Below are 22,597 nucleotides of genomic sequence, written 5' to 3' on the forward strand. Positions count from 1 at the left end.
TATGGAATGTTCTTATTTAGGCAATATTGGGACAAGCAGATTAAATGAGGGATGAGAATGAGCAATTTGGAAAAACACTGAAAATATCTGCCCAATTTTAAAAAAATTAAAACACACTGGTAAATGGTGAGCTCTGGTTACTTCTCACAGTGTAAATACAGGACAATCATAATATTTTGAAAACTTAAAAAATTAGTCCAAACAACCATAATAATTTCGCCAAACTTGAGACATAAAAATGTAGACTGAGTGAAATTTATATCAAATCGGGTACTGCACTTACAAGTTATACTTCAGAAATAAGTACACAAGTAATTTGTTTATATATGTATTGCTCACTTTTATATTTCATGATCTCTCTCTCTCTCTCATATTAATACTATATATATATATATATATATATATATATATATATATATATATATATATATACTCGTCAACGACTTGTGTACATTTAAACACACAGTAAAAAAAAAAAAATATATATATATATATTATATATACACACATACATATGAGAGAGAGAGAGATCATGAAATATAGACTGAGTGAAATTTAGGTTCAGTTTTCACTACCGCAAAGGCAAAACTGACATTTTGCGTAAACACAAATATGACATTTGTCATCTGGGTTACAAACAAAAACAAACATTATTTTGGGGATGAAAAAACATTTTTCTATCATGTTTTATGCCATTGTTCTTACCAATAAATGTTTCTGTAGAGTTCGGTTTGCATAATGTTCCTTTCAAATCGATGTTAAAAATGTTGAGGTGAAACAGTCACGCAGAATAGAATGAATCAGAATTCATACAGGGTGGCACGGTGGAGCAGCTGGTAAAGCGTTGGCCTCACGGTTCTGAGGTCCCGCGTTCAATCCGGCCCTGCCTGTGCGGAGTTTGCATGCTCTCCCCTGTGCCTGCGTGGCTTTTCTCCGGGCACTCCGGTGTCCTCCCACATCCCAAAAACATGCAACAATAATTGGACAGACTAAATTGGCCCTCAATGTGATTTTGAGTGTGACTGTCTCCATCTGCGCTGGAAATGGCTGGCGACCAGTTCAGGGTGTACCCCACTTCCTGCCCGTTGACAGCTGGGACAGGCTCCAGCACTCCCCGCGACCCTCGTGAGGATAAGCGGCAAAGAAAATGGATGGATGGAGAATTCCTACACAAAACTAATGCAACCGTCACACAATTTTAGCTATACTCAACATCACTGTGGGACTCCTATTCCTTACAACTTCCCAATAAAATTAATAAGGAAACATCATTGATCCTAATGGATAGAGAATTGATTATTAAAAAAACTCATACAACACTTCTGATTATGTTCACATTTCTTGACCGAACTTGGAGCAGCAGTGAATGAACAGTTACTTAGTTTCCCCTCTGCTGGTGAACTCTGGAATTACACCGAAAAGTGCACTTGATGGAAAAAAATCATTTCAAAAGATTGAATGACATTGATTTGTTAACAGAGTATGTCGCCACTTTCATCAGATCTTCTGCTAAGTGGAAGAATCGTAATCGTGTGTTGGCAACTTGTGATAACACCACTTATTACTTTTCAGAATGACAAATATTATTTTTGGGAAGGGAAAAAAAGAACAAACAAGGTCCAATTTTTGCAAGGCACTGTTTTAATAAGTGAGTATTTTCATCTGATAAAAGTTCAAACATATAATTAATTGATTTTTTTATATATAAAACAATCCAAAGACAAGCAATTAATAACTTTGAAATACATCGGGTTGTAAAAACTTTTGAATACATTAAAAGCCTATCCTTGAATGTTCCATAGAGTACATCCAGCGTTTAGGTCTCTCGAGATCTTCCACGTCTGCTGTGTGGCAAAAAGAGGACGACGGCAGCGGCTAAGTTGCGTTGACCGAGTCCAAATCCTTCAACTGTTCGAACAAGGCGGACGTCAGGTCCGCCTCGAGGCCCACGTCTGGGTAGGGGGACGACCAAGCCGAGTCCGCCAGTCCCAAAATGGAGGTTGGGGCTGCTCCGGGTCCTTGAATATTCCATGGAGTCCAGTGTTTAGGTCTCTCAAGATCTTCCACGTCTGCTGTGTGGCAAAAAGAGGACGACGGCAGCGGCTAAGTTGCGTTGACCGGGTCCAAATCCTTCAACTGTTCGAACAAGGCGGACGTCAGGTCCGCCTCGAGGCCCACGTCTGGGTAGGGGGACGACCAAGCCGAGTCCGCCAGTCCCAAAATGGAGGTCTGGGCTGCTCCGGGTCCTTGAATATTCCATGGAGTCCAGTGTTTAGGTCTCTCGAGATCTTCCACGTCTGCTGTGTGGCAAAAAGAGGGCAGCGGCTCAGCTGCGTTGACCGGCTCCAAATTCTCCAGCTGTTCGAACAAGGCGGACATCAGGTCCGCCTCGAGGCTCACGTCCGAGCAGGGGGACGACCAAGCCGAGTCCGCCAGTCCCAAAATGGAGGTAGGGGCTGCTCCGGGTCCTTGAATATTACACTGAGTCCAGTGTTTAGGTCTCTCGAGATCTTCCACGTCCGCTGTGTGGCAAAAAGAGGCCGGCGGCTCAGCTGCGTTGACCGACTCCAAATCCTCCAGCTGTTCCAACAAGGCGGACATCAGGTCCGCCTCGAGGCCCACGTCTGAGCAGGGGGACGACAAACAAGCCGAGTCTGCCAGTCCCAAAATGGAGGTCTGGGCTGCTCCGGGTCCTTGAATATTCCACGGAGTCCAGTGTTTAGGTCTCTCTAGATCTTCCACGTCCGCTGTGTGGCAAAAAGAGGACGACGGCGCCGGCTCAGCTGCGTTGACCGGCTCCAAATCCTGCCGCTGTTTGAACAAGGCGGACATCGGGTCCGCCTCGAGGCTCACGTCCGAGCAGGGGGACGACCAAGCAGAGTCCGCCAGTCCCAAAATGGAGGTTGGGGCTGCTCCGGGTCCCTCGTTCCTGGGCTTGAAAGGCGGCGGTGCCAGTTCGGGTACAGGAACTGCAAACAAAACGCACATTTAGAGCATTCTGTCAAGTTTTGAGACATGAGACTACTTTTTTTTTTTTAATGATCCAATAAGTTTAAAAAAATGTACTTACTGGTCATATTATTTGAACTGGTGGCTGCACGGCCCCACTTTCTCTTTTTCTTTTTGCCCTAAAACAACAACAAAATCACAACATTTTATCATTGCACAGAAAAACTTTCATTGTTTGACTGTAATTGGCTACGGGACTCACGTAGTTGTCCCTAGAGTTCCAGTCCGGGTACATGTCGGCGTGGATCCGGCTGAGGCGGTCCGACTCTTGGAAGTACAGGTGCTGCTCGGCCGGCGTCAGTGACTTCCACTGTGGACAAAAATCAAGCGTCAGCAACGCGCGTCCACGACGACGCCACGCAAGCTACGAGGACGTGTTTGTCATGAGCAAACTCACCATCTGACCCAGGATTTTATTGACGCTGGCGCTGTCAATGTTAAAACATTGGGCCTTGACGATGGACCGATGTTCCTTCGCAAATATCATGAAGGCATTTGGAGGCTTCTTAATGTAGGGCCCCTCCTCAGGTCTTGACATGGTCTTGATTTTTCTGTTGGGAAAGCAAAGGTTCAGCATGTCGTTTCTGTGTGGATGTGCCAGGAAAGACATTTTTACAGAGAATAGTGGACTTACTTTGATTTTGGTGGCAGAAGAAGAGGAGAAGGTGTTGGTGGATGAGGTGTTGTTGGAGAAGGAGAAGGAACTAGAACTCCACTTGGGACCAATCTATAACAAGTCTGTCCCAATCTACAAACACATCAAGACTCATGTTGAGCAACGGAAAGCGGGCAAAGATGTAAACATCCAAGGAGTCTTACACATTTTACAGATATATATCATCCTTTTTAAATGTTTGTGCGCTACTTACATCAAAAGAGGAGGACCGTGGTTGACGTTTGCCAAACTTGGAGCAGCGACAAACTGCAAAAACGAAAAAAAAAAAAAAAAAACGATTACTATTTAGTCGTAACATAACTGATTCATCATATAGAACACTTAGCTGTAACACTAAACAAATTAATAACCGTATATATTGACTTTTACGTAAAACGTTTTTTCCCGTCGTGCTTGAAATAGTAAACCGTTAAACACGATTTAAGATAGCATCTTCGTCGATCCCACAGTTAAAAATGGCAAGAAAGGTTTACACATACAGATATTAACTTTTACATCCTTATTCTAAAACTTTTTTTTTTCTTGTCCTTGAAATAGGAAACTATATTAAACACGATTGAAGCTAGATCATCGTAGATCCCCGAGATAAATATGGCAAGAAAGTTTTATACAATGTTTGAACCTGTCTTGTAACACCCGCAGATATAAACGGGAGCAGAATATATAAATTAAGATAAATTGCGGTTTGTTTGTTTGTTTTTTTTTTTTTTGCTGAACGTTTCAAAAGTTACGTGTGAATCGCCTTCCTACCTGCTTTTGCTTTTTAACCTTCCGAAGAAAATCCGCGTTGATGACCTCCATCACAGAGTTCCACTCTCCGTCCTCCATCGTGTCAACTGGTAGGTACACGATTTGTTGTGTGTAGGGGGCAGGGGTGGGCATCCGTTATATAGTGCATAGTTTGGAACCGCCCTAATATCAGAACTCTTTATGAAAATTACCTGCGAAGATTGGGTTGACCTGAATGACGTCAGGCGGGGGGTGACCTTTATTACGTCAAACAGTTACGGCGCGAAGAGCCGCAATGGCGGAGCTGGCTAATTTACTGACGGACGGTTTTAACTAATTTTTTTTCCTTGACACACACACAAAAACGTTTATTTTCCGAGATCATCACGATGCGTTGAGTCTTCTAGCAGGTGCTCGTGATGTGTCCGCCAGTCAATGGTCAAAACGAGTGTTAAAAACGGGTTAACAACAACAGTCACAGCCAATGTAAGTAGGGGGGGGGACAACTCTATCCATGAGACTCTCAATGTCCCGTTATGGGTGGTTGCATTTGCCAAACAAAAACTGGTTCGGTTCGTCCAACAGCAGTATTTCGACTTCGAGTGAAGTTGAAGCAAAATGGGGGTACGCTACTTTGCGTCAACTTCAACTCAAATATTTAGCTGGCCACCATTTTGTATGACGTTGCCGTTAACGGTACAAATCTCTGCTGAAGTCAAGTGTATGCAGAGGTGGCTAGAGGAGCCAAACATTGTACTCCAGTTACAATACTGTTACTTCAGAAAAAAAAATGAATCCAGTAAAAGTACAGCCCCAATACTACTCAGTGAATTTGTGAGTAACTACGGGGTTATTTTTCAAATCTGAGCATGAGTGATCAAATACAAATCAACTAACAATCAGACAACATCACTTATTCGGCTAAAATAAGAACTCTTCTCAAAATCTTTATTTTTCAAAAAGAAAAGTGAGCTCCAAGAAATGGTGGTGATACAATACTATTATATTATATCCACTTGTTAAAAAGCACAATACATGTACTGTAATGTTACCAGGCAGATGGCAAAATCAGGCTGCCAAGTAAATAAGTCTACATACTGCTGTGCAAATACCAGGTTGTTCAGTTGCATTTGATCATGAATAAGGAATTTTGACAAAAACGTTTTCCACCATTAATGTGAGGTCAAATTTGTAAAACTCAACTTTGTGTGGAAAAACTGATATTCATTTGGAATTGATGTGTAACTTGCTGTTGCAGTTTATCACACCGTGTTTTTGTCTAATTAAAAGTGGTCTGAAATATCCCAAGTTTGACCAGCTCCAAAATGGCGCTGCTCATTATCCTATGATTGCTTTTAAGACACAATTCTTCAACTGCAAACAAACTTCCGGCCATTTTCTGACATAAGTAGGAGTCAAAGTTTGAGGTGTTTTTTGTTGTTGTTGTTAACTCATATTTCAAACTTTCATAATTTTAGATGTCATTCAAGATTTGTAGCACAGTTGTAGGCCTTCTTGGTCATTGTAAACATGTATAAATTCGGAAGACGGTCGTGGAAGACAGAAAAGCGGCCTCGATTACGTTGAATCTGTAAATGTGTAATTTTTTTGTTCATTTGCAATTAGTGTCTGTGGGTGTGATTTTATGAAGGTCAACTTCCAAGTGATGACCCTCCTTTTTTTTAAATTATTATTTTTGGGGATGGGGAGTCACTGTGACCTGCTTCTACGAACGTGAATAGCTTTCATACTGTGTTATCATAGCAATTTACAAGTGGCAGAACCAGTTTTCTATTTATTCATTACTGTTTCTATGGAAAAGACCCTATAAAAGCGGCATACGACCAGATGGTTTCTGCCTGAAAACCAAATTATGGATTACAAATAATGACTTTCCGAACCAGAATCAAATCAATAGTTCTTGCAATAGTCCAACAAATGAAAATGTAATTTGATTATTTGGAAACTATCTTTTGTTTTTACTGCTGCTTCTCCCTCTTGAAATATTTTTGGGACCATCTTCATCCCATTTATTCTTTCGCAGTCACCAGCCACCTCGGCGATGGCTCCATTTTGTCTACAGTTGCGGCACGGGCGGGATTATCCAAGCGGCACGTTGGCCTTCCCTAATGGACGTCTCCTTCTTTGGTGGTGGAGGTGGAAGGTTTTTATTTTGAAAGGGCATTTTTTTGCCTATTTTCTGATACGCACCAAATCAGAAACTGAATCATAATCAATTACTGTTTAACCAATGAAAAAAATTGTGATTTGCAGCTGGAGTGTGGATAACCTGTAATTGACGTCAACTTCGACCTGGAGGAGCCTCAGAAGTAGGAGCCCTCGGCATTAATCAATAATACCCAAGAAGTATTCATCAGTTTCAAAAAGGTTGGTGGTTACAGCTCTGTGTCTTGTGTGTTATTGCTTAATTATTTGGTTTTCTTCATCATTAAACATCATCCATCCATCCATTTTCTAAACCACCTATCCTCACAAGGGTGGTGGGAGTGCTTTAGCCTTTCCCAGCTGTCAATTGTTGCCAGCCAATCACAGGGCACCATCATTAAACCATACAAAATAAAATAAAGTTGTCAACAAGCTAAGTAATGAAAAACGTTTTTTTTTATCCACTTATTTGATTAATGCAAAAATTGATTGGAAGAGACCTAAGACATTGTGTACATCGTCGTTCTTTAGGTTCAGTTTTCACTCGCGCAAAGGCAAAACTGACATTTTGCGTAAACAGAAATATGACGTCTGTCGTCTGGGTAACAACCAGCCAAGCTGGAGACTGGGATCGCTTTGGCAAAAAACACGTCAAAATGAAATTTACAAAGTAAAAGATTTTGATATGGTACAGTAAAAAACTTTTTATATGGCGTTCCCTCACTATATCGTGGTTCACCCATTGCAGATTTACTGTAATTTAAAAAAAAATCCATAACGCATAATTTGAAGTATCGCGGAATATTGAGCATGTGTTTTTTTTTGGGTGGTAAAATAAACATATCCAGTCCTAATCTTTAAGACTATAAAGGGGAAAAAAATCTTTTAAAACACATCCTACAATGAATAAAATATGTATAGCTTATAGAGCTTGTGCACGTGATGTCACTGTTTGCACGCCGCCATATTGCCGGTCCCATCAAGCTGCTCTGCACTGCGGGAGCCGTTGAACCAGAGCAGATTTTTCAAATTGCACGAGACTTGTTGTGCTGTCGGTTGTCACAACAGACAAGACAGATATTCAAAGAGATCATTCTATCGAAAAGAAAAGATGAGAAAAGATCGATTGATTTCGGCAATTAAACGGGATGGATGGTGAATAACCAAATACACACGACTGTGTAGCGATCGCTTCATTTCAGGTGGGAATTATTCTTCCCAATCTCAAATTAACAAGAAGTATTTATGATGCCAAGTTGGATCATTTGAAAACAATGAATATTTAAAAAAAGAAAATAAACACTGTGGCGAAGCAGAGAGGTTTACGAAGGTTAACGTGTCGCTTCTATGTATGTTCTGTGGAGACAACTCTGTCCTCTTTTTTTTGCAATCATAGTTAATTAATGCGAGTTTGTGTAAAACCAGGGGTCATTTATTGAAATATTGGTGTTTGTATTGAATACCAGCTAAAAAGATTGATGGATTCCGGCAAAGGTCAACGTGTAGCTGAATACACTTCCGCGTTCACGAGCCGTAAACCCGTCACTATGTCGGATTTATTCCAACAAAGTATTTCTATTCGTCCAGACTTTTTTACGCTTGCAAACTCTTCTGTGTAAATCTCAACGACTTACTCACCAGATCCACGTGTAGATGAAGTTTTCCAAGACAAGCGGAAGGGGGTTAACGGTCCAATTTCTTATCGGCAAAAACATCGACTTCGGCATTAACTATGGGTCCTCTATGGCAGGTGTCTTCCATTTTTCCATGTACCTTCGTTTATTATCACCTTCTAAATGTTTAACGGGATCGGACAAAACTCTGGGTGTCGTGCTATAAGATATTTTCATTTTGTCTCAATGAACTGAACATTGAGCAATGCTTTGTTAGACCGTCAGTTTGGCCAGTTACGTGACTTCGGTGACGTAGGTGTGCGAGCTCGATAGTACCAGTACATCAGTGCCGTACTGTATTTTTAAGGGTTTAAAAGGTATTTTGGAGTATGGGATCATGTATCGCAGCATATGGGAGACGTTAATCAGAATCAGATCAGCATCAGATGGGCAGTATTCTTTTTATTTTTTTTTTTACTGGCAAACTTCTTCCATCTGACACGACTGTACACTATTTCTACTTAAACAGATTTGGTTTGGTGTTAGCATGAACATTTTTGCACCTTCGTCTTGATGCGCGCGTCGAGATTTTTTGGATAGATGTTCTGAGCAAGGGCCTGCCAACTTTCTCCATCCTCCTGGTCCACCACCACCATGAAACTCCTCAAAGGATTCCCTGCAAAATGTCTTCTCCGGTACGTCCACACAGAGGCGACATTTGCCTATGTTTTGTTTTCCCCAATCGGATAAAGAAGAATACAGTACAGGGCCCAAATAAGTGTTATGTTTTATTCTTTTTGAGCATTAATAGGTTGTAAATTTGGCATTTTCATGTGTTTTAGGAATCCTGTTTTTTTTTTCAAAACCAATCCTTAAGTACAGCAATTTTCTCATGAATCCAACTACTGAAATGAAATACTAGTTTAACAAGATGGATCATTTTTGTAAAGGCAGAATTTTCGCAGTCATGTAAAAAAAATAAAAGAAAACATTGACTGGTTAGATGATTTCAATTGCACCACTCTTTGTTTTTTTGTTTAAATGCACCATTGCCCCCCAAAACATTTGTGCAATTGTTGACTTTTTACAGTGATAACTCGGTTCTCGACCACAATCCGTTCCAGAAAACGGTTCGAGAAGTGATTTGTTCGAAAACCGAATCGAGGTTTCCCATTACAATAAATGGAAAAAGAAATAATGCGATTTTAAAGCATTTTATTTTAGCTTTTCCTGATAATATAATAAACTGCATCGTAGAAATGTATGTGTAGTTTAAAAAACATTATATGATAAAATAATTTAAGAAGTGTTTTTATTTTTTTGTTTAAAATGTATGCTTTAGTCGTAGAGTGGGCTCGGCTGGGAGTGCATTGCCGTATCTGTGGCAACTCGGCCTCCAGCCTTGTCAACTTTTTTTTATTAACAAAAGTGCAGGATAACTTTAAACTCGCAACTTGCCTTCTTTGGAGCTCCGATTCTTAGCAACGGGAGCGGCTCAGCCCGCGCCAGCAACTTCCACTCTGTACAAAATATAAGCATCTACGGTCTCGTGTTTAGCAACACCACGCAAGCTACGAGGACTTGTTCATCGCAAACACATACTGTGTACAGTTGATCAAAACATTCATCAATGTTTTTTTGAACAGTGAATATAAATGTAAATGTGAATATCTCGGGCCATTTTTAAGATTGTCTAAGTGTATACTTGAGGTTTTCTCATTGTTGACAAGTTGCCACGGGCCAGCCCCGCCCTCCACTTTAGCCAGCATGACGTCACGACCTCTCTCCTCGCCATCGTGAGCGATGATGTAACAAAGCGGTCTCCACTTCTCTCGTGATTGGCTCTTTTCAATCATGGCGAAATAATGTCGTTATACTAACGGCTGCGGAGTGGACCCGACTGCTTTCCGACCGGCAAGGAGAACTAACTTTTGAAGTGGGACTTCAGTTTGGTCCACACAGGCATGACGAGCAACAATGACGAGCAGTTGGGGGTGGAAAATTCAATTCAAATGCGTGAGGTTTCGCTCACACATTTGCCATTGATCTTTATTCAGTTTTGGACATATGATACTTCTGGCTTGAAATTGTAATAATAGTATGAAGCTAATTATAATTCATGGACGGAAATATTGTAAAATGCATAACTGTGAGGTGGGGGAGGGACACCTGCTACTTTATGTTTCCAAAATGTTTTTATGCACTTTTCACTCAGTTTTAAGTGTTTCAAATGTTCGATGAGAAATTCCCTCTCGCCAAATGTGAGTGAAGATTAAATTAAACAGAAATGACATCAATTTTCTTAAGCCACTTTTGCTCATGAGGGTAGGTAGCAGGAGTGCTGGAGCCCATCACGGCTGTCAACCAGGCATGGTACCCCCTAAAGTGGTTGCCATCCAATCACAGGGCACATAGAAACAAACAGCCGCACTTACAATCACACCTACACGCACACACACACACACACACACACAGAAATTTAGAGTGTCCAATTAATGCATATTTTTGGGATAGGTAATGTTATACAGGGTTCGCACGCATCCCTAAAAGTCCCTAAAAACCCCTAAATTTTCGAAGATGCATTTAGGGACTCCTAAAACTCCTTAAAATCCACGAAAACCGGTCAAGCCCCTAAAAAGTCCTTAAATTATAAAAAATCAAAGGGAGGACCTTTACTGCCAAAATTCTCCCGAAAAAAATTATCTTTTATTAAAAAAAAAAAAAATAGCAATGCGTCTGGCGTCTAAAACAGCCGGAAATTGGGTGCTGAGACAGATATCCGTAGAAGACATTTGTGTATATAGTTGCAATTGTAGTTAGAATCAGTTTTTCTGTATACTGTCATGTGAAGACGTTGACAATGGTCATATCAATGAGAACTACCACAATGGGCGACAGGTGATCACTGTCACAGGTACTGAGGTACTGGAACCTTTGATGAACCAAGAACAGCCGATGGCACCATTGGGTGAGTCTTTTTTCCTTACTCTTGATTTCCCACGATGGCCCTAAATTTTTCGTGTCGGCCCTAAATTTTTTCCGTGTCAGCCCTAAATTTTCCGTGTCAGCCCCTAAGAATGGCCCTAAAAAGCCGTTAAATTTTTTGGGTCCGACTGAGTATGAACCCTGTAAAATGAACCCTATTTTGACAATGTTTGACAATAAATCCTCCCTCATTTAACAGTGTTTTGAGAAGATTTTTATCGACAATTACAAATTTTTAGGGGTGATGCCGTTTTCTCGAGTCACATGACTTATGTGCGCGGATGTGATGTGTTACGTGCCACAGCAAAGGCTTGATTACATTGTGGCCTGTGCTGATTTCTCGGATTTATCCTCATCTGATCAAAAAATAGCAGTATCGGTTGATCGCGAAGACGGAGGAATACTTCCATACAGATTTGAATATGTGGCTGTAAATAATGTCGAATACTCGGATGGTTCTTGGGGCGGAATGAAGCTGGAGTCTGACTACTCGGAGGCCTACGCATGGGCCATTAGCCGAAGCTCGGACGCCGAAGCTCGGCTCAAGGACTGCGCCGGACGCCGAAGCTCGGCTAAAGGCCTCCGCTGGACCCTGAAGCGTGGCTCGTGGCCCGCCGCCAGATCTTGCTTGTCACACTCCACGTCAATCCCGTCCAAAGCACCATCCACGTCTGCCGGCCCGGAGCTCTGGGGGCCTTCATTTAAGCACTTACGTCCCGCGTTGGCCTCCCGAGTAGTCAGACTCCAGCGTCATTCCCGTCCAAAGAACAATCCGAATATTCAACATTATTTACAGCCGCAGGTTCAAATCTGTATGAAAGTATTCCCCCGTCTTCCCGATCAACCTATACTGCTATTTCTTCATCAGATGAGGATAAATCCGAGAAATCAGCGCTGGCCACAATGTAATCGACCCTGACACGTCACATCCGCGCACGTCAAGTCATGTGACGCGCGAAAATGGCAGCGCCCCTGAAAATTCGTAATTGTCGATAAAAATCTTCTCAAAACACGATTAAATGAGAGAGGATTTAACATCACGTTGTCAAAATAGAGTACATATTGCATTATCTATTGGATACATTGTTCATACAAAGCACTGGATTTCCCCTTTAACAAAGTGTAGTAAGGTACAAGATCTCAAGAAGAAATGAGGGGAAAAAAGGTTAAAAAGGCATTCCCAAGGCTCTGGGGCTCCAATGAACCACTGTCAGATCCGTTAAAACTGTGGCAAACCTTCCCAGGAGTGGACGACCAACTAAAATTACTTCTAGTGCAATGACAACTCATTCAAGAGGTCACGAAAGAACCTCGAAGATCTAAAGACCTGCAGGCCTCGTCGGCTTCAGTTAAGGTAAGAAAGACTCTGTCCAAAAATGCCGTCCTGGGAGAGCTTCCAGGCGAAAACCGCGAGCTATCCTCAAATAAGACAAAGGCTCGTCTCACATTTGCCAAAAAAAAAAAAAACATTGATGATCCTCAAGACTTTTGCTTTAACATTCTGTGAACTGACAAGTCAAAACTTGGAACTTTTTGGTGTGTGGCCTGTTAGTTATGGACTACGGCCGCTTTCCTGCCTCAGGACCAGGACACCTTGCTGTGACTAATGGAACAGTTATTTCTGCCAATTGTTTCTCAACAATTATTTTTCCAATGTTGTTTTTATGTATAATGACCCTGCGTTATTAATGTTTTCTTTTTTTTTTTACAGTGCAGAAAGATCAAAAGAATTTGGGGCAGTGCAGCCACCAGGTCTAGTGATCAGACTCGTAAGCCTTATTAAATATTTTTTAGCACATACAATAATTCGCCCACAGCCCAGTTGGTAAGCAATGGTGGTTTTAGTGCGATTTTAGCTTCTTTTTTTCGGGGGGGACTTGCCACTGTTCATTAGGTACACATCAATCTCCAAAATTCCACCTCTTGTCATGACCAAGGCTGGACCACGGCCAAGAGGGGCGTGGCCTGGCCACCGCTCCGATCAGTTTCATCTCTGACACCTGTCGCCGGTCACAGCTGTGTCACATGAGGCACTGTTATTAGACAATGTATTTAAAGCTCAAGTGTCGTCAAACGGATGATTTTTGGTATATTATTAATGAAAAACCAACAGCCAATATGGTCCCATGTGTTTTTTCACCACAAAACATGATTTTGACGTATACAGCTTTTTGTAACTCCCGCCATGAAAATCCTCTCAGGAATTTGTTGTCGAGAAGAAGCAGGAAGTGACGTAAAGGACAGTGGCGCCCCCTCGTAGACTCATTTGTTTCCATTAGTTTTACCTCCGCGAAGGTAGCTCCTTGTTCCTTCGTGTTAAGCCAAAATGCCGGCTCATTGCATTGCTGGATATTGCTTGAACACTTGGGAGAATGGAATTACCCTTCATAAGTTTGAAAGAGACCCTGTTCGTTGTGAAAAATGGATTGCACGGGTGCAAAAAACGATAGCTTCATGGGTTCCAAATAACAGGTGTGCATACAGCTACTAAAAGAAGCAAAAAATAGTTTGGGGCGGATCACATAATCGGTCCCTCTCATAACGTAGCAAAAGATCCGCATATGAAATGTGTCGATGTGCGCGTCGCCCAGCCAACAATGTCTCGATTGTGTTCATCGAGTACTGCGGCGACTTTGAACATACGGCTGAAAGCAACATAGCAAGGCTCCACCTCCTCCTTATATGCCACCACGGCCGCAGAAACTCAGCCACACCGGCTGAGGCGCCGCGTTTGGCGGTCACAGCTTCTGCGAAGGCTGCGCGTTGGGCTTTGTGACGGGGGTGGCTCTGAAGAACCCAGCCGAGAATGCGTTACTCAGTCGCATGCGCGCATAAAGCAGCACCGCTCAGCTCTGTCATAAGCCACACCGGCCGGCTGCGATGAGCCGCGATGGCTCATCTCCGCCGCGGGAATGGATCGGACGGGATGTGGTTTGGCCGTGATCGGATATCATCTGAATATGTCTCAAAACAATAGTGTAATATTGCCCTGAGGGCTCAAAACAATAGTGTAATATTGCCCCGGTAACTTCACTCGGTTGTGTCGTGTTGTCCTTTTCGAAAAGAACTTCGGTGTCAGAAGGGGCGTCGGAAAAATGCGAATATCTCTGTGTTTCGGCTTCCGTAGTAGCAGGCACTGCGCGTTTTCAACGGCGGAAGTGACGATGACGTCAAGGACAGATGACGCGACTAATATGGCGACCGCTTGGATGTCGAGCAACTTTGTGCATGGATGACGCGCTCTCCACTCACTTTTTTTTCCGTATTTTAGAAAAATGCATATTTAAAAAAAAAAAAAGTCTGTCACAGAGAGGTTTACTGAAGTTTAACGTGTTGCCGCAACACGCTTCCGTGTACGGAGAAGCCTTCTCCCAGTCCCCCCCCCCAAATCATAGTGAATGAATCTGAGTTTATGTAAAACCAGGGGTCATTTATTTAAATATTGGTATTTGTATTGAAAAAATCTGAGTTGCTCCATCACTAAGTTGGATTTATTCATCATTGAGAACAGATCCAGCAACAAAGTATTTGTACGCGTCCAGACTTTTCTACGCTTCCAAACCCTTGCGTGTAAATCTCGACGACTTACTCACCAGATCTATGTGTAGATCCAGCTGTCCAAGACAAACGGAAGCGAATTAAAGGTCCAATTTCTTATCGGCGAAAACATCGACTTCGACATTAAATATGGGTCCTGCATGTCAAGTGTCTCTCATTTTTCCACGTACCTTCGTTTATTATCACCTTCTAAATGTTTAACGGGGTCGGACAAAACTCTGGGAGACATATTTTTGTGTGTTCTCCAACCGACTTAGCATTGAACAATGCTTTGCTTGCCCGGCAGTATGGCACTTCGGTTACGTAGGTGCACAAGCTCTATTCCACGGTGCGATGGGCGAAAAAGAAAGAAAAACGAGCGCGCCCTTCGAAGTGACTTTTGGGATTTTCTTGTTTAGGGTCGGCACAGTGAGTCATTCAGATGATTTGTTTAGCATAGATGTTACGCCAGATGCCTTTCCTTACGCAACCCAGTCATTTTTATATGGCCTTGGGCCTGACAGTAGCTGGGTATTATCACACTGATTGTGAATCAAACCTGGGCTTTCTGCGGGGGAAAAAAAGCAGCACCCATTACACTACCAAAGACTGTAAAAACAAATGTATGATTTTTTCCATTTTTGATCAGCATTCACCGCTAAAATATCATTATTGACCACCAGGACGAGAACTCCGACCTCTTCAACGCGGTGCCGTGGTCCAGCGGGACTCTGGGTTTTCTGGCGGCGGCCGAGATCAGGATCGTACCCGCCAAGCCGTGGGTGAAGCCGCGCTACGAGCCGTTGCGAAGCGTGGATCTGCCGCTGCTTGGCCGAGGGGTCCCGAGACAAGTGCAACACTTTCGTGGAGGGCATCCATTACACGCTGGACTCCGCCGTCATCATGACGGGCAGCATGAGGGAGCACGCCGAGCCCGGCCAGGTAAAGCCTGCCGGCGACAAATGACACCAAGTGATTGTGATGTTCGCTAAATTATTATTGGCATATTCATGAAAAGGTGGCACGGTGGCTCAGCTGGAAAGCGTTGGCCTCACAGTTCTGAGGTCCCCGGTTCAATCCCGGACCCGCCTGTGTGGAGTTTGCATGTTATCCTCGTGCCTGTGTGGGTTTTCTCCGGACACTTTGGTTTCCTCCCACATCCCAAAAACTGTGGCCAAGTCAAAAATATATAATACATAGACACTACTCGGCGGGACGGTCGATCAGCTGGTAAAGTGTTGGTCTCACAGTTCTGAGGACCTAGGTTCAATCCCAGCCCCGCCTGTGTGGAGTTTGCAAGTTCTCCCCATGCCTGCGTGGGTTTTCGTCGGTCTCCTCCCACTTTCCAAGAACATGCAACATTAATTGGACACTCTAAATTGCCCATAGATGCGATTGTGAGTGCGGATGTTTGTCTCCATGTGCCCTGCGATTGGCTGGTGACAAGTTCAGGGTGTACCCCACCTCCTGCCCGTTGACAGCTGGGATAGGCTCCAGCACTCCCCGCAACCTTTGTGAGGATAAGGGGCTGAAAAAATGGACGGATATTTATATTACTAAAAATAGCATTTTCAAAATTGCAGATACATACGGAAAGCATTATAATGCGTCCTCAGCGAACTTTTGACTTTAGAAATTGTATATCGCTGCCACCAAAGTACAGTTTCACACGTGCGTCGTGAATTTTATTCGAAAGACTACTGTAATGTAAACGTAAACTAAATGTACGTATTGTTTTTTTTTTTTTTTACATATTTGAATACTTAAAAAAAAAATACAGGATGTAACTAATGCCAATATGCGTATTAACGGTAAGGGCAGCATGGTGCCGATCCAAAAAGGAGTGGGAACTGAGTGAAACGTCTCAAAACGTTAGCCAGCTGCAGACCGCGTGGCGACAGAAAATAAGTGGTTCCGGACAGATATGATATGGAGTGGTGGTGCTTGCGATATACATTATGATTCTCAGGTCCTCAGGTAATCTAACCACGATATCTTAATTTATAATATCAGATGTTACAAATGTGTATCAAGTGCGCAAAACTATGCAGGGGTTCAATCTTATTTACGGGTTTTTTTATGTATCTGAAAAAACCTAAATGGGGAAAACAAAAACGTCTTCAATGACGGCAGCCATTTAATTCCCTCCATCCATTTTCTTTTGCCGCTTATCCTCACGAGAATCGCGGGGAGTGCTGGAGCCTATCCCAGCTGTCAACGGGCAGACGGGGGGGGGGGTACACCCTGAACTAGTCACCAGCCAATCGCGGGGCACATAGAGACTAACATCCGCACTCACAATTGCACCTTGGGGCAATTTAGAGTGTCCAATTACTGTTACATGTTTTTGGGATGTGGGATGAAACCGGAGTGCCCGGAGAAAACCCACGGAGGCACGGGGAGAACATGCAAACTCCACACAGGGAGGCCCGGAATTGAACCCGGGTCCTCAGAACTGTGAGGCCAACGCTTTACCAGCTGATCCACCATGCTGTCCATTTTTAAATTGTACACCGTAAACAAAGCGTGGGGGGAGAGTTTATTTTAAGGCCGTCTTTCCCAGGTTGGCACAGACCTCTGAAATAATACTCGTGACTTCTCTGTTCAGGTTTACCCTCTCTGGCTCTGCCTGTTCTTCCTGCCGCCTGGCAGGGGCATGGTCCACCCCAAAGGTGAAGAGGAAGAGCTGTACGTGGAGGTGAGCTCAAAGTCGTAGACTTTGAGACGGCGGCTGGAGAAATTCGTCCGGGACGTGCACGACTGATTTCGACTGCATTTATGCTGCATGCCTCGAGTGGCACATGTGGATTTTCCATTATGGCAAGCGTAAAGACAATAAAAAAACATGGCAACTGATAGCTTCAAATGGGAATGAAGCCGTTCTCAAATTTCCAACTGGTGACTTTTCAGGTTCCAGATGCTGTACACAGACGGGGACGAGTTTTGGGAGATGTTCGATGGGCAGCTGTACCACAAACTGAGACAGGAGATCGGCTGTAAGGACTCTTTCCCGGACGTTTACGACAAAATATCTAAGGCCGCCAGACACTGGACCCCCACAGCCGCAGGTCGTGGCAGGTTTTATGCCATGTAAAGGAATATAAGTTGTCTTAATATTGCACCACGAGTCTTTCATGTTTCATCAAAACATCTAATGTTTTGTTCTTTCTAACTGGAAATCACAGTGTGCCTTTCATGTTCATAGTAATCTCTTCCATCTCACTATCACTACTTGGCAGATCAACAAACATTATTTTGGGGATGAAAAAACATTTTTCTATCATGTTTTATGCCAGACATTGTTCTTACCAATAAATGTTTCTGTAGAGTTCGGTTTGCATAATGTTCCTTTCAAATCGATGTTAAAAATGTTGAGGTGAAACAGTCACGCAGAATAGAATGAATCAGAATTCATACAGGGTGGCACGGTGGAGCAGCTGGTAAAGCGTTGGCCTCACGGTTCTGAGGTCCCGCGTTCAATCCGGCCCTGCCTGTGCGGAGTTTGCATGCTCTCCCCTGTGCCTGCGTGGCTTTTCTCCGGGCACTCCGGTGTCCTCCCACATCCCAAAAACATGCAACAATAATTGGACAGACTAAATTGGCCCTCAATGTGATTTTGAGTGTGACTGTCTCCATCTGCGCTGGAAATGGCTGGCGACCAGTTCAGGGTGTACCCCACTTCCTGCCCGTTGACAGCTGGGACAGGCTCCAGCACTCCCCGCGACCCTCGTGAGGATAAGCGGCAAAGAAAATGGATGGATGGAGAATTCCTACACAAAACTAATGCAACCGTCACACAATTTTAGCTATACTCAACATCACTGTGGGACTCCTATTCCTTACAACTTCCCAATAAAATTAATAAGGAAACATCATTGATCCTAATGGATAGAGAATTGATTAAAAAAACTCATACAACACTTCTGATTATGTTCACATTTCTTGACCGAACTTGGAGCAGCAGTGAATGAACAGTTACTTAGTTTCCCCTCTGCTGGTGAACTCTGGAATTACACCGAAAAGTGCACTTGATGGAAAAAAATCATTTCAAAAGATTGAATGACATTGATTTGTTAACAGAGTATGTCGCCACTTTCATCAGATCTTCTGCTAAGTGGAAGAATCGTAATCGTGTGTTGGCAACTTGTGATAACACCACTTATTACTTTTCAGAATGACAAATATTATTTTTGGGAAGGGAAAAAAAGAACAAACAAGGTCCAATTTTTGCAAGGCACTGTTTTAATAAGTGAGTATTTTCATCTGATAAAAGTTCAAACATATAATTAATTGATTTTTTTATATATAAAACAATCCAAAGACAAGCAATTAATAACTTTGAAATACATCGGGTTGTAAAAACTTTTGAATACATTAAAAGCCTATCCTTGAATGTTCCATAGAGTACATCCAGCGTTTAGGTCTCTCGAGATCTTCCACGTCTGCTGTGTGGCAAAAAGAGGACGACGGCAGCGGCTAAGTTGCGTTGACCGAGTCCAAATCCTTCAACTGTTCGAACAAGGCGGACGTCAGGTCCGCCTCGAGGCCCACGTCTGGGTAGGGGGACGACCAAGCCGAGTCCGCCAGTCCCAAAATGGAGGTTGGGGCTGCTCCGGGTCCTTGAATATTCCATGGAGTCCAGTGTTTAGGTCTCTCAAGATCTTCCACGTCTGCTGTGTGGCAAAAAGAGGACGACGGCAGCGGCTAAGTTGCGTTGACCGGTCCAAGTCCTTCAACTGTTCGAACAAGGCGGACGTCAGGTCCGCCTCGAGGCCCACGTCTGGGTAGGGGGACGACCAAGCCGAGTCCGCCAGTCCCAAAATGGAGGTCTGGGCTGCTCCGGGTCCTTGAATATTCCATGGAGTCCAGTGTTTAGGTCTCTCAAGATCTTCCACGTCTGCTGTGTGGCAAAAAGAGGACGACGGCAGCGGCTAAGTTGCGTTGACCGAGTCCAAATCCTTCAACTGTTCGAACAAGGCGGACGTCAGGTCCGCCTCGAGGCCCACGTCTGGGTAGGGGGACGACCAAGCCGAGTCCGCCAGTCCCAAAATGGAGGTTGGGGCTGCTCCGGGTCCTTGAATATTCCATGGAGTCCAGTGTTTAGGTCTCGCAAGATCTTCCACGTCTGCTGTGTGGCAAAAAGAGGACGACGGCAGCGGCTAAGTTGCGTTGACCGGGTCCAAGTCCTTCAACTGTTCGAACAAGGCGGACGTCAGGTCCGCCTCGAGGCCACGTCTGGGTAGGGGGACGACCAAGCCGAGTCCGCCAGTCCCAAAATGGAGGTCTGGGCTGCTCCGGGTCCTTGAATATTCCATGGAGTCCAGTGTTAGGTCTCTCAAGATCTTCCACGTCTGCTGTGTGGCAAAAAGAGGACGACGGCAGCGGCTAAGTTGCGTTGACCGGGTCCAAATCCTTCAACTGTTCGAACAAGGCGGACGTCAGGTCCGCCTCGAGGCCCACGTCTGGGTAGGGGGACGACCAAGCCGAGTCCGCCAGTCCCAAAATGGAGGTCTGGGCTGCTCCGGGTCCTTGAATATTCCATGGAGTCCAGTGTTTAGTCTCTCGAGATCTTCCACGTCTGCTGTGTGGCAAAAAGAGGGCAGCGGCTCAGCTGCGTTGACCGGCTCCAAATTCTCCAGCTGTTCGAACAAGGCGGACATCAGGTCCGCCTCGAGGCTCACGTCCGAGCAGGGGGACGACCAAGCCGAGTCCGCCAGTCCCAAAATGGAGGTAGGGGCTGCTCCGGGTCCTTGAATATTACACTGAGTCCAGTGTTTAGGTCTCTCGAGATCTTCCACGTCCGCTGTGTGGCAAAAAGAGGGCGGCGGCTCAGCTGCGTTGACCGACTCCAAATCCTCCAGCTGTTCCAACAAGGCGGACATCAGGTCCGCCTCGAGGCCCACGTCTGAGCAGGGGGACGACAAACAAGCCGAGTCTGCCAGTCCCAAAATGGAGGTCTGGGCTGCTCCGGGTCCTTGAATATTCCACGGAGTCCAGTGTTTAGGTCTCTCTAGATCTTCCACGTCCGCTGTGTGGCAAAAAGAGGGCGGCGGCTCAGCTGCGTTGACCGACTCCAAATCCTCCAGCTGTTCCAACAAGGCGGACATCGGGTCCGCCTCGAGGCTCACGTCCGAGCAGGGGGACGACCAAGCAGAGTCCGCCAGTCCCAAAATGGAGGTTGGGGCTGCTCCGGGTCCCTCGTTCCTGGGCTTGAAAGGCGGCGGTGCCAGTTCGGGTACAGGAACTGCAAACAAAACGCACATTTAGAGCATTCTGTCAAGTTTTGAGACATGAGACTACTTTTTTTTTTTTTAATGATCCAATAAGTTTAAAAAAATGTACTTACTGGTCATATTATTTGAACTGGTGGCTGCACGGCCCCACTTTCTCTTTTTCTTTTTGCCCTAAAACAACAACAAAATCACAACATTTTATCATTGCACAGAAAAACTTTCATTGTTTGACTGTAATTGGCTACGGGACTCACGTAGTTGTCCCTAGAGTTCCAGTCCGGGTACATGTCGGCGTGGATCCGGCTGAGGCGGTCCGACTCTTGGAAGTACAGGTGCTGCTCGGCCGGCGTCAGTGACTTCCACTGTGGACAAAAATCAAGCGTCAGCAACGCGCGTCCACGACGACGCCACGCAAGCTACGAGGACGTGTTTGTCATGAGCAAACTCACCATCTGACCCAGGATTTTATTGACGCTGGCGCTGTCAATGTTAAAACATTGGGCCTTGACGATGGACCGATGTTCCTTCGCAAATATCATGAAGGCATTTGGAGGCTTCTTAATGTAGGGCCCCTCCTCAGGTCTTGACATGGTCTTGATTTTTCTGTTGGGAAAGCAAAGGTTCAGCATGTCGTTTCTGTGTGGATGTGCCAGGAAAGACATTTTTACAGAGAATAGTGGACTTACTTTGATTTTGGTGGCAGAAGAAGAGGAGAAGGTGTTGGTGGATGAGGTGTTGTTGGAGAAGGAGAAGGAACTAGAACTCCACTTGGGACCAATCTATAACAAGTCTGTCCCAATCTACAAACACATCAAGACTCATGTTGAGCAACGGAAAGCGGGCAAAGATGTAAACATCCAAGGAGTCTTACACATTTTACAGATATATATCATCCTTTTTAAATGTTTGTGCGCTACTTACATCAAAAGAGGAGGACCGTGGTTGACGTTTGCCAAACTTGGAGCAGCGACAAACTGCAAAAACGAAAAAAAAAAAAAAACGATTACTATTTAGTCGTAACATAACTGATTCATCATATAGAACACTTAGCTGTAACACTAAACAAATTAATAACCGTATATATTGACTTTTACGTAAAACGTTTTTTCCCGTCGTGCTTGAAATAGTAAACCGTTAAACACGATTTAAGATAGCATCTTCGTCGATCCCACAGTTAAAAATGGCAAGAAAGGTTTACACATACAGATATTAACTTTTACATCCTTATTCTAAAACTTTTTTTTTCTTGTCCTTGAAATAGGAAACTATATTAAACACGATTGAAGCTAGATCATCGTAGATCCCCGAGATAAATATGGCAAGAAAGTTTTATACAATGTTTGAACCTGTCTTGTAACACCCGCAGATATAAACGGGAGCAGAATATATAAATTAAGATAAATTGCGGTTTGTTTGTTTGTTTTTTTTTTTTTTGCTGAACGTTTCAAAAGTTACGTGTGAATCGCCTTCCTACCTGCTTTTGCTTTTTAACCTTCCGAAGAAAATCCGCGTTGATGACCTCCATCACAGAGTTCCACTCTCCGTCCTCCATCGTGTCAACTGGTAGGTACACGATTTGTTGTGTGTAGGGGGCAGGGGTGGGCATCCGTTATATAGTGCATAGTTTGGAACCGCCCTAATATCAGAAC

The 22,597-nt window shown here is 44.0% G+C and overlaps 2 protein-coding genes and 1 long non-coding RNA gene across 13 annotated transcripts; 1 reads left to right on the forward strand and 2 right to left on the reverse strand.

Annotated features, from left to right (window-relative positions):
• Nucleotides 1–1,644: 1,644 nt before the first annotated feature.
• LOC133514893 (transcription factor Sox-9-B-like) lies at nt 1,645–4,568 on the reverse strand. Its single transcript, XM_061846969.1, has 7 exons — nt 4,436–4,568; nt 3,879–3,931; nt 3,644–3,757; nt 3,407–3,560; nt 3,212–3,319; nt 3,071–3,128; nt 1,645–2,969 (listed from the first exon to the last, which is right to left on the reverse strand). Exons 1-7 carry the CDS (start codon nt 4,565–4,567, stop codon nt 2,104–2,106), a joined length of 1,485 nt encoding a protein of 494 aa, XP_061702953.1. The 5' UTR covers nt 4,568; the 3' UTR covers nt 1,645–2,103.
• LOC133514894 (uncharacterized) lies at nt 4,419–18,043 on the forward strand. Of its 11 annotated transcripts, none has more exons than XR_009798888.1 (8): nt 4,673–4,900; nt 6,459–6,571; nt 6,689–6,802; nt 11,092–11,161; nt 12,423–12,947; nt 15,399–15,657; nt 17,324–17,541; nt 17,626–18,043. It is a non-coding gene; the product is annotated as an uncharacterized LOC133514894 (long non-coding RNA). The 11 variants fall into 11 exon arrangements; XR_009798886.1 differs by having other exon boundaries at nt 4,760–4,900; nt 8,723–12,532; nt 12,890–12,947; XR_009798885.1 differs by having other exon boundaries at nt 4,760–4,900; nt 8,723–11,161.
• Nucleotides 18,044–20,153: 2,110 nt separating this feature from the next.
• On the reverse strand, nt 20,154–22,555 carry LOC133514620 (transcription factor SOX-17-like). Its single transcript, XM_061846450.1, has 7 exons — nt 22,423–22,555; nt 21,870–21,922; nt 21,635–21,748; nt 21,398–21,551; nt 21,203–21,310; nt 21,062–21,119; nt 20,154–20,959 (listed from the first exon to the last, which is right to left on the reverse strand). Exons 1-7 carry the CDS (start codon nt 22,552–22,554, stop codon nt 20,154–20,156), a joined length of 1,425 nt encoding a protein of 474 aa, XP_061702434.1. The 5' UTR covers nt 22,555.
• Nucleotides 22,556–22,597: the final 42 nt, after the last annotated feature.

Source organism: Syngnathoides biaculeatus, chromosome 16, assembly GCF_019802595.1.
Source record: "Syngnathoides biaculeatus isolate LvHL_M chromosome 16, ASM1980259v1, whole genome shotgun sequence".
In the NCBI taxonomy this organism is placed as follows: Eukaryota; Metazoa; Chordata; class Actinopteri; order Syngnathiformes; family Syngnathidae; genus Syngnathoides; species Syngnathoides biaculeatus.